This window comes from Numida meleagris, chromosome 17 (genome assembly GCF_002078875.1).
Source record: "Numida meleagris isolate 19003 breed g44 Domestic line chromosome 17, NumMel1.0, whole genome shotgun sequence".
Taxonomy (NCBI): domain Eukaryota; kingdom Metazoa; phylum Chordata; class Aves; order Galliformes; family Numididae; genus Numida; species Numida meleagris.
The window spans coordinates 7,258,644-7,270,891 of NC_034425.1; the positions used below are offsets into that span (position 1 = coordinate 7,258,644).

The 12,248-nt window shown below is 38.8% G+C and overlaps 1 protein-coding gene across 2 annotated transcripts in view; it reads left to right on the forward strand.

The window, feature by feature from the left end:
- The window catches only part of PRKCA (protein kinase C alpha), a 121,518-nt gene that overhangs the window by 100,985 nt on the left and 8,285 nt on the right, over positions 1 to 12,248 (forward strand). For both annotated transcript variants that reach the window (XM_021414667.1, XM_021414668.1), the window contains 7 exons: positions 1,107 to 1,250; positions 1,981 to 2,154; positions 3,064 to 3,155; positions 4,446 to 4,508; positions 4,762 to 4,900; positions 10,313 to 10,393; positions 11,649 to 11,756. In XM_021414667.1, the coding sequence (XP_021270342.1) occupies positions 1,107 to 1,250; positions 1,981 to 2,154; positions 3,064 to 3,155; positions 4,446 to 4,508; positions 4,762 to 4,900; positions 10,313 to 10,393; positions 11,649 to 11,756 (801 nt within the window). The remainder of the gene's footprint in view (positions 1 to 1,106; positions 1,251 to 1,980; positions 2,155 to 3,063; positions 3,156 to 4,445; positions 4,509 to 4,761; positions 4,901 to 10,312; positions 10,394 to 11,648; positions 11,757 to 12,248) is intronic.

Below are 12,248 nucleotides of genomic sequence, written 5' to 3' on the forward strand. Positions count from 1 at the left end.
GTGTGACTCTGAATACAATTTGATTTCTAGACTTTGGGTTTTTTATCTGTAAAATTGATAGTATGCAAGTACTGTCCTTTTGTGGTGTAATGACAAAAGTAATCGTACTTAAATGTTGAGTACATGTCAATGGCACAAAACAAATTAACCATATTAGAGAATATTTATTATGTCAACTCACTAGATAGTTGGGGGAAAGCATTTACATTCCAAAGTTATGCTATTATTAAACCTTTTTGGCTTTGCTTCTGCTGGTATGTGGGATAAATTTGAGAACAAGAAGGATATTTTGTTGTAGCCTGTGTTATTTTTTGGTGAGTCTTACTTTTTTCTCTTCTGTTAACTTTGAGATTTGAAATGCAACTTACTTGAGCAATTATGTGGTGTCTCATGTGAAAATACTGAGACCGTTGCAACCTTCTACAAACCAGACTGTCTAGCCAAGACAGAACCTTTGTATGTAATATTTCCCTCCCTCCCTTTTCCAGATCAACGCTTGATTGAAAATCAAAGTTGATTGTAATGCTAGTTTGAAAGTGGCCGTGTTCATCTGCATTAATCCTCATATGTTGTTTTTTTGATGCAGGTTATTTTTCTTAATGCATGTTAAATATTTATTAACTCTTGCTATGCAGAGTGTCTTTGAGAACTACATTTTAAAAGAGAATGTGTTGAAGAGACTGTTTATAGCTAGAGTACTCCATGTAGATTATAGCATGATATTTTTGAAGAACGTTTTTTGTATTTTGAAACAAAAACACCAGAGAAGCCTGCTTTTGGCATGAATATACGTGACTTCTTTTCTTTGGCTTTCATTTTTGCTTTGGTTTTGCTTTGATAACCAGATAAGTTTATCTGCTTTTATCTGGTTATACATAAACACATATTTCCACTTTAATTCTCTCAATAATGTTGAAAATATTGTTGGAATGAATCTTTGAACTTGTGTCTGTGCAGATCTTGTTATGCAGCCTTTCTCCCAAGAATGCCATCTTGAATATGGTCATCTCGAACCTAATGCTCACCCAATGACCCACTCTGCTGAGGAAATGAGCTGCTCTTCTCAATTCCCCATTTTTGTGTATATATGTGTGTATGTCCTTTAGAAAGCCAAACTTGGGCCAGCTGGTAACAAAGTCATTACTCCATCAGAAGACAGGAATTCAAGTGTGCCATCCAACAATCTGGACAGGGTGAAGCTGACTGATTTCAACTTTCTCATGGTTCTTGGAAAAGGAAGCTTTGGAAAGGTGAGAATTCTTGATAACTCATATACTTTTTTTTTTCTTAAGGAGCAAGAAATAAATCATTCTCCTTCTAAGAGGCATAATCCAGAGTCAAAAGGAAGTGCATTTTAGAAGGAGCGATTTAATGCAGAGTAGGGCAGTTCCTTAACAACTAGCAGGCTTCAGTTGTGATTGGACACTTTTCTTTCAAAAACAGATTGAGAGGAAAAAACCTCACACTTTTGGGCAGGGTGTAAGAAACAACTGCTAATTTTTAGATCCTCACTTCTAAGCATCTTCAAGGAAATCAGGTCTACCTTTCTAGCTTTGCTCCCTAGGTCACTCTGCTGCTTCTGGTAATCACCAGCCTTGGTAGGGCTGAATATTTGGGAAGAATCACAAATAGTATATGTAATTGAAATGGGTTAGTGGAAAGAAAGGACTGCTATTTTTCTGGCTACTTCAACACCCATTTAAATGATGATGTGCCCTTTACTGAGGAAGTCCCCTGGGACTTAACATCTTATCAGCCCTGGGGCAATGTGTCTGCAATTCACATTGGGGTTTGTCTAAAATGACTGATACAGCTCATTGCAGTGGGTGAGTAATGATGTTATTTTTGGTGTTTTGATCAAGTTGGTCCATACCAATGAAAGGGAAAGCTGGATTGCCATCTATACAGCTCACTGGGCATGTGAGTCACCTTCTCCATTGGCAGGTAGCAAGATTTTCACTCTTGTTTCTTTTTGTGCAGGTGATGCTGGCGGACAGGAAGAATACAGAGGAGCTCTATGCAATCAAAATACTGAAAAAAGATGTGGTGATTCAGGATGATGATGTTGAGTGTACAATGGTTGAAAAACGAGTGCTAGCGCTGCAGGATAAACCACCATTCCTAACACAGCTTCACTCTTGTTTCCAAACAGTTGTACGTGAGCTCTTCCTTGCAGCAGTGATGTTCTCCATAATGTGTGATCATGAATTATATCAGTTCAATAACCTTTATTATCATCCAACCTATCTATCATAGCTTCTGCACACAGGAAACAGTTAAGAATGAGATACCCCATGCAATTACCCTAAATCATCCACCCTGAGTGGGTGTTTGTAGAGTATGATCAACTTGTTCTTAGCAAAGGCACTTGGAAGAGGTCAATTTTAGTCCTCTGAAAAATGGTGGACAGACATATTGCTCAAGTCAGACTTAAGGTCACTAAGAGGGAAAATGCCACCTAAGTACTCAGATATGTTGTGGTCATGTTTCACTTAAGATCCCTGGATATGGACTTTAAAGTTCTTCACTGTGCAAGAAAAATCACCTTCCAAAATACTTAATCGCAGTCTTTCTCTAGCTGAAATAAGGTGAGAAAGGAATTTAGTATCGCTGGTGAAGATACAAGATACTTTTGTTAACCCTGTAACTTCTTTTCTTGTCTATTTTTAATTATCAGAAGTATATCTACCTAAATTTATTAGGAGGCATTAGAAATAGGCTGAAGGCAAAGATTTTTAACCATCTTTAATGTTTTTTAGACATTTATTTTTAGCAGACAAAACTATGTGTGAGTAATTATGGGAACAATGTAGGCAACTAATACATAAAAGTGAGTCACTAAAATTGGCAAAACTAGACAGCTCCCATCAGTCATTTGCTCTTGCAAGTTTTACAAAACATCCCACTTCCATTTCCTGATATATCAATTTTGCCAGACTGTACAACCAGTCCCAATAACCCTAAAAGCTTTATAATAACATACCAGTGACTTTTTTTCCTGATCAATGCATATCTAATATCGTGTCTAATGTGTTTATGTGCATGTTTAATGCTTTATCCTAGGACCGCCTGTATTTTGTTATGGAATATGTGAATGGTGGTGATCTCATGTACCACATTCAGCAAGTAGGAAAATTTAAGGAGCCACAAGCAGTGTGAGTGTTCATGTTTATATATTTGAAACTTGTAATGATCTTTTTTTCACACTGCAAGAGAGTTAGATATCCCTACCACCCTATCATTAAAGTCTGAATTAATATTATAAGGAAAGAGCAGAAATACATTCAACATTACAATATGGTTTATACAAGATATTTCAATGCGTAGCTTATGAGAAGTTCTATGATCCTGCATTTTATAGAAGTTTTATTTGTGAGAAGTCAGTAAATGATGAGAAGTTGTTTATGTACATGGTCCCTTTCAGGTCGTTGTACATCTGGCAGTGAGTAACTGATAATGATATGTAGCATATTGAATTGTAAATAGACCATCAGTACCATTTTAGTCATGTTTATAACATCTCATCGTCTTTTATTAGTGTTTCATGAATCATTTACCAATGAAACTTTAAAATCAAGTGTAACCAATTCTGTTTAAGAAATCCACTGAAATAATTTCTTATTTTGATTTAAGTAATCAGGGCTTGCTTAAATGAGAGGCCTTCTAGATATAGATGTTTGAGAAACATTTATCTAGAAAACAAAATGTCGACAACTCCCTAAAGAAAAACACGATGGTGTATGAACATCCTTGGCTTCCAGCTCATGTAACATGCCCAGCACCTGTTGAAAGTGATAGTGCTTTATGACAACTTATGCCTGTGGAGCATATTCCAGCACACGTTTGCAAACAGCTCTGGTTTCAGAGCTAACCTTTCATTTGCTTTATGCTAGCCTAAAAGATAATGTCTTTAGATGATCTTCTTCCCTATAATTTGTGCAGATCCACAGCAACTGGCTTCAAACATTAATCAATATTATATATTCTATCACTACATTCGACAATTATATTTCATATTGTAATCATTTTAGCTATGTAATTAATCCATTAAAAGCCTGTATAAAGGAATGCTATTTCTGCAAATGATTTAATGCCATATGAATTGCAGTGTAAATTGAGCTGCATCCTGAACTCGGCATTCGTACGTGATTAGAGATAATGACCTATGTCTGATTGGTGCGGTAGGAGTGCTGTGCTCCATCTGCACCTTCTTCTCTCTGATCTAGAGACAAATTTTGAATCTGCACTATTTTATCATCAAATTCTCTAAACTAAATTTATCTGCTAAAGTCAATTTGAAGTAAGGTGTCTATTACGTCTTCTGCCTATAATGGATGTTTTTATGCTTAAATGTTTTCACTTTTTACCGTGATGCATTTACAAGATATTTTGTCAGAGGGAAATCATGAGGTAATAGAAAATCTTTGGGCTTTTTTTTCACATAGGTTCTATGCAGCTGAGATCTCAGTTGGGTTGTTCTTTCTCCATAACAGAGGGATTGTTTATAGGTGAGTACAATCTGTCGTAATTTCTGCACTATTTTTAAACCCCAAAATGATCAATTTCTTTAACTTATCAGTGAATTTTTAAACATTTTCTAGAAATAATCACAGAAGTGTCCTTCTGGTGTTGTTGCACCGTAAACCAACCCCTCAGCTTTACTTCAGATTTTCTGCGCTCTACCCAACTCAACTGAAAACTTGAATATTTAGATGAAAATGGTCCTAAATGTTAACATTGAATTACTGTGATTCTTCATAGAGATCTGAAATTAGACAACGTGATGTTGGATTCAGAAGGACACATTAAAATTGCTGACTTTGGAATGTGCAAAGAACACATGTTAGAGGGAGTAACAACCAGGACCTTCTGTGGCACCCCAGACTACATTGCACCAGAGGTAAATATTCACCATTTCAAGAATCTTACATCTTCTCCATTGACAGTTGCCAGTGCACACATTTCACATTGTCGTGTGTTGATGGCTGTAGCTCTGGACGCCCCGTGGATGGTACTATTTGTATTTCTGCAGGTGTATTGAATGCCTTTGTGAGTTAACGCAATGATATCAGTAAGACCTTGCTAGTTTAAAATGTATTTACTTGATGGAAAACTTAACTTGGTATGAGATCAGTATTTCAAATTTTGTTCATACTAGCAAAAGACTAAATGAGCAAGGCCCACCCCCGTGATTATTTAATTTGTAGGCTGCAAGTGTTACTATATGAAGGGTGTGAAGTCGGAGAAAGTTGGTGGGTGTTGCTGTTGAGGTCAGCAAACATTTTGTTGGGAGCAAACGTAGCTTCTTTAATGTCTTTATAGGTTCACACAGCTGTCAAAATACATATATTGGTAAGATTGTTCAGCATTTTTAGGAGGTCACAAATCTCATTGATTTTCAGGAAGAGACTCACAAGGTCTTGAAGCTTTTCATTGACCTCCCCACAAAGCTGCTTTGGTCGACTGCAGGCCATGACTTACCAATGCCCTGAGGCACTGCTTTTGATCTCAGGAAAGTTCCGCTCATGAAAGCCTCAACTAAGCTGTAAGATCAGGGCTTGAATGGAGCTGACATAATAAATCCATCATTTGACTGCGGTTTTCTGTGACTTACCAATACCTCTGTTGCATTCAAGCCACTGAGGTACTGAAAATCACATTCAAAGACAAACCTAACTGCAGTGTGTCTGAAGTGCAAACGGGATGGTTAGAAACACAGACATATTTTGAAGCACTACGATGAAGAAATAGGATCTTACAGTTAAGATTTTTAGTCTGGATAAGATTTATATTTCAATAGCTTAGGTATAAAACATGAAAAACAAGCACATGTGGTGATCTGGAAATGATTCAACTATATGAATATTAAAATCTGGTGTTTGTGCTTGCTGAGCTTTCAAGAGCCTTGATTTGTTTGGCTGCGAGTTCAGTGCAATATCCAAGATCCAAGAGATGCTGCATTTTGCTGAGTTCTGAGCAAGAGGCAGCGCTGTCTGGAACATTACTGGCTGTAATTGAGTGTTTGTTGGAACAGAGGAGATTTGTACATGGGCAAGCAAATTAGTGTTTAAGGTGAATTTTGTCATCTCTGTGAAATTAGAATGAAAAATAGCTTTTTTTTTTCCAGTTGCTAACTCATGCTTTTCGGAATGAAGTATTGTATATTATAAAAGCTTGTTTTTTTCTCAAATTGCTGTTGCTTGCAATGGGATAGCAGAGCAGCCAGAGCAGTATTTCATTTTCTCCTGTCAAAACATAAGTGAAGCCAATGTAACACATTAAAAAGTGTCCTCTCTGGGGCAATAGACTTGTGCCAGCTGATACAAAAGAACATGTTATCAGTGCCAAAATGCTCATTACAGGTCAGTGTAGGTTTATTTTAATTTACTTGGAAATCTCCTATACAGAAATAAACCTTTTACCAAAACTCAAAGGAAATTAGTCTTCCTATTATCTTACAAGCAGATTTTATATTTTTGTTAGTTGGATGATTTTTGTTCGTTTCTGAAGACATTATGTTCCTAACTAGGTCTATGATAAACTTCAGGGTAAGGTTCGTGTTTTGTTTGCAGGAGCATTTCAGCACGTGCCCATGCACTAAAATCTGTGATAGATTACAACGAGCATACATGTGCATGCTACTGTTCCCTGTTGCATGGAGATAGATGAGCTAAATCTAAATAAACTGTCTGAAGTGAGTGTGTGGCAATCAAAAATAGAGAATTTGCTCTTTTGGTCAATATTAGGGAAAAATACCACAGCTGGGGTGCAGAGACCTGCAGGGGCCACACAGGGACATCTCAGTGGCTTCACAGAAGCACAAGGGAATATTGGTGCTGCATTCAGAAAAGTGGACTTGCTAGCTTTGGTGCACCATAGAATAATGCTTTTCTTTTGTGTGTTTGGGGAAGTTAGCATTTATTATTACTTGATACACTGATATCCACTGATATTAATATTCCTTTTCTCAGTCATATGCAAATTAAGAAGTGAGAAGAGGTTAAAGTGGTTGAATCCCAGGTTTGACCACATCTGTTGGGCATGCAGTAGTTCTCTAGCACAGAGTATTTATTGATGTGCTGAACTTAAACACATAAATATGTATGGTCAGGGCAGTATAACAGCCTTGAAATCGATTAATACTTTATATTCCCTTGACAAGTCAAGAGAGACTGAAGGAGATGGATGTCAAGAGATTAGTGGGAAGGGATTCTGGCAGCACCACTGCTGCCTGCAGCACAGTGCTGAACCCCACCACATGCATCCCTGCAGCAGCTACAGCACTGGTTTGGAATTGCAGAAGAATTTGAATGAAAAAATCCGTTCCTCTTCTCTTCCATTTAATAACCTCAAGCCTTAAGTTCTAACCACGCATTTTCCAGAATTAGGGGAGGGTGATAGGAATTACATAGGTTAGGAAAGTTTTTTTGTGCTTGTTGTATTTATTTCTTTTAATAACTATGGTTTAACTTTTCCAGTAGACATAAGAGATGCTCACAAAAGGCTCTCTCTCTTGCCTCTGGGATATAATCGTTTCATCCCATTTGGCTACCAGCTGCAATCTGCAATGATATAAACATTCCTACAAATTGCTGGTATTAATCTCTGTGTCCTGCTCTTCATTGTGCCTTCCTTGGAGGCAAAATAAAAGAAGAAAGAAAGGGAAAAAAGCCATCAACATTCCTCTGCCAGTTTGGCTTGATGAGAGAAATTCTTTCTGAGTTCTCAAATCCACAGAATCTGAAAAAGCTGAGCCTTAAAACACAATCATAGGTAGGAAAAACGAGACATTTTAAATGCAAAAAGGCAAGAAGGGAAAGGATCCTATTGATGTTCCATTCCTGCTAGGCCAGTCGAAAGCAGAGATCATAGCAGGAGAAGGGTGTGGGTCTTCATTTGTAGTGCCACTCCATCCCTCACTGCTCCCTGGGCCTGCTCTGCACACAGCACTGAGACACTGAGGCACTGTTAATATTCCCCCTATCTAGTGATATGCCCCTGTTTATATTCCCCTATCTATCCTGAAAGATCCCCAAATTCGTACATGCAGATAGGGTCCTGTTGGCAGCAGGCAGCACTGGCTCTGAGCGCAGCTGGAAGGTAATGCCTGGTGATTGCTGGGTGAGGAGGAGGGAGCTGCTGGAAACACAACATTTAGAACTTGCTGACTTCATACCAATGTGTGTTGGACTGTATATTGAAGACTCATCTGCTTCCTCCCACACGTAATCCCTTCCTTGAAATGAGCATTCTTTCCTCTTCTTTACATTTTCCAATTAATGCTTGGAGTAACTGCCAATGTTGTGTGTGGGTATAACTGTTGGTTTCTATGCATGACACACAGGTTGGCAATGAGCAGGGCAGATTGCTTTCCTGTGTTTTGCTTGCATCATATCCTTACCAGCATTTGGCAGGTGATTCCAATGGGTATATTTAATTAGGATTAAAGGAAAACACCTTGTAGTGTTACATGCATCGACAGACATTGACAGTTAAATGCTACCTCTTCCTACCTTGCACTAGATGCAGTGAAAAAACTATTATATTGCATTTGCAGTGGAACTTCTCTGAAGTGGTACATTTCCAGTCCCAGTTGGACTCAGTGTCTGTGTCTCTTGCTCAGCATCCCACTCTCATCATGCAACCAGTTCCACATGAGAGATGGATGCCAGCTCGGCAGGGCCACTGCTCTACTCGTCATGAGCTTCTGTTGACGCCAACGTGTATCATCAAATAAACATTTCAGCCAATGACATAGGACTGTAATTTCAGTGCTCTCATGATGCTGACCATATGTTAGGTTAACTGTAGGAGGTTTTATTCATGTTAATTCTCTCTCTCGATGATTCTGCTTGATATTCTCTCACAAAGGCAAATTTAATTGGGGCAGATTGCATTTGCTGATGAGAATGCTATTTAGAGAACAACCCAATCTTGACTTGCTTCTTGCTGGTTAAACAAACAACATCATAAGTTATGTGCTTTGTTATGTCTTTCATTTGATGTCATTGCATTAGCTTTTTAAAAATAATTTCTCTTGTCAGTACTCCCATAAACTCTTTGACGTTAGGAGGAGAAGTAGATCATGACTGGCTGGACAGAGCAATGGCCAGGATGAGAGCTTGGCTGTCTGGAGGGATTTCTCTTCTCAGGGCTATGGATCGTGTTGTTCTCATTTGCAAATTTAGATAAGCTCTTCCTCTCAAAACCTCTTACAAAATGCTTTGCCCTTTTAAGCTAATGACTTTCTGAAAAGTAGTCCTTTATTTACAAAACTTCCCTGTTCAACTTCTATTTCATACAATTGAAAAAGCTAGGATATGTGATCTATACTGGTCTTAGCAAGTTTTTCACAAGGAGCAAAAACATATGCAAAGAGAAGAATAAATGAAAGCACATCTGGAGTGGGAAAGCACATCTGGAGTAATGACTGTCTCCATTCTCTGCTTATTCTGTGGGGTGGTGGTGGCAGCCTTGGGGCTGTGATGCCAGATTCCCATTGTGGGTGGCTGTCCTGCATCCCTTCACCATGTACACTGCCCACTCAGTTAGTTAGAAGGAGATCTGAGGGGATGTCCATACCTCAGAACTCCTCTATAGCATGCCCAAATGCATCTTTTAAATAAATTGTCACTGATCTCTGAACAGGTCTGGTTTATAGAAAATGGCACACGAAGGGAGCTGCGTGCTGTTTGCACTCAGTCTGTGCTTCTGCAGGAGTCTGATGTGAACCCAGAGGACACAAAATACTTGGCATTCCCATTAGGCTGAGCAGCAGAGTCTCCTGTCCTTTTGGCGTTTTTAAGAGCATTTTAGTCATGCAGTTTGGGAAAACGTAACTGCGCTTTTCGAGGTTTTGCTCTTAATCTTTGATTCCTTTTGGAGTGTAAAAAAGAAATCATAAATGTTGAAGAGAAAGGCTTAGTTACTGATAGTCTGTAAATTAGTGAGTCTCATGATTTGAAGCTTTGACACAAACAAATGAATAAAATTTTTGCTTTGTCTCTTACATTGTGCTGCTGTACTCCCATTCTTTAACTTCAAATGCACATCTCAAGATCTCCTAAGAGCTTACTTCCTCATGGTACTAGGATGTCCAAACACACAGGTGGATTTAACTAGCATTTGCAAAGCTGTCCAACTCCCTCTGAAAACAGTGATTATCTGCAGTGAGGATTCAGTACTGGCTTTCTGGGTCTTTGCAAAGAAATGTCTTTGTCCCTACGTCACTATTTATCTGACATCACAAGACTAGAAATTAGTTAACATAGGACTTATTTGTTTGTTTGCTCATTTGTTTGTGATTACACAGATCATTGCTTACCAGCCCTATGGGAAGTCTGTGGATTGGTGGGCATATGGAGTGCTGCTCTATGAGATGTTAGCTGGCCAGGTAAGGGTTACCTCTTCGTGGCTCCAATGCTGCTCACTTTCAAAACTCGCTAAAGGGCCAAACCCTTAGGGGACAAGCGTGGGGCCTTTCATACTGGTATTATCTCCATGTACTCTTGACTGTTTCCAACTCCACTGAGAATGTAGGCTTTAAGCCCTTTGTATTTCACCCCCATAATAAAGCACTGCCTTTGAATATGGTTTCTTTTTACTGTAATGATGTTATAAATAGCCATGTTCAAAACTGAATGGGAGAGAGACACTTTAGTAGGAAAATGCATGTCAAATGGAAGAAACACCACTTAGTAGTTTGAAACCACAGGGAGATTGTGTCTATGCTGTGCATTGCAGTTAAGTCACAAGAATACAGTTTTTGTATTCTGTGTCCTAGGGGTAAAGTATGGGTCTCGCTGCTCAAAATAAGCTTAGTTACAGACCCCTTATTCTGCACAGTTAATGAGATGCTGCTCTCTGAATCATTGAAGTAGAAAAGCAACTTCTACAGTAAATTGCATATAACTACCAACTTCAGGAGCTCTATTGGTCTTGAGTTGGATAAGATTTGTGCAAGCAGCTTTCAATGAGTGTTAGCTAGAGGTATGCATTTCTAAAGCTTAAAACATACATTTTTAACAAATGGGTTTAATAGTTTCTCTACTAAATCCCTGCTGACATTTTAAAAGTTTTTAAAGGGTTGCAGGGGCAGTTGTTAACATTTACAGTGTACAATGCTAACATTAGGCAGCTGAGTGCTTCTGAGAAAATGAAATTTACTGCTAGCTGAGACTGACAGTGTCTGTACCCTGGGGACTCAGCCAGGAGCACTTCCCTCCTCACCTGTATTTGAAAATAAAATGCAGCCCTGTGTGGTGTACTTTGAAGTACTTTTGGCTGTCCAGTGTACAGTAGCTTTAAAAGCTAATTAAAGATTATCACAAAGATAAAATCACTGAAAGTAATGTAGCAAACCTTTCATTAATTTTCTGCCATGCTGGCTGCAGAAATGAATTTTTCTCCTCAGTTTCTGTCTGAGACTGCTAAACACTAAGCTGGGTCAGCAGGTCACCAGGTTGCAGATGGCTGGATGTTTGTTGTGTATTCCTGAGCAGGGACCATTGCTTCCACTGATGTCTTTGGACATCTATGATTGTCTGGGGTCAACATGGATGTATCTTTCACCTGAGCCGCTATGGCTGCAGTATTGCTATACCATCACATAAAAAGTGGAGAATTAACATACAATTTATTTTTAACAGCCTCCATTTGATGGAGAAGATGAAGATGAACTTTTCCAGTCCATAATGGAACATAATGTTTCCTATCCAAAATCACTGTCCAAAGAAGCTGTCTCCATCTGCAAGGGGGTGAGTTAGATGTTTCTTTATCATTAAGCTTCTTTTTGGCAATCCTTGTGAATAACTATATTTGTCTGGCTTTGATACGGCACTTAGTATTTGAAGTGTAACTTCTGTCAGGCTGCGTTAAGTTATATTGTCATAAAGTGCTTGTCACTTGGTGTCACTGATAAGAATTCAGCTCCTCCTGCTGTGCCTGCTTATTTTATGGTAAGAACAAATGTCAGAGGCAGTAGCTGCCAAATCCAAAGCAGGAATTACAAACAGGAGGATGGTGTGAAACATCTCCACCCTTCTTGCCTCAGCCCTTGGCAGTGCTAGCCCAGTTTGACAAGGTGAGGAGGTTTCCCGGTTTAGATGGATACTGCAGGGAACATGCTGGGGTCCTCAGCCCTAATCACAGCAGCGGGACAGAAGAGTTAATAAGAATCATTTTTCAATGTAAATAAAGATGAGCCTATGTGAAATTCTGTAGCGTAAATGCAAGGGAACTGTGGGGAA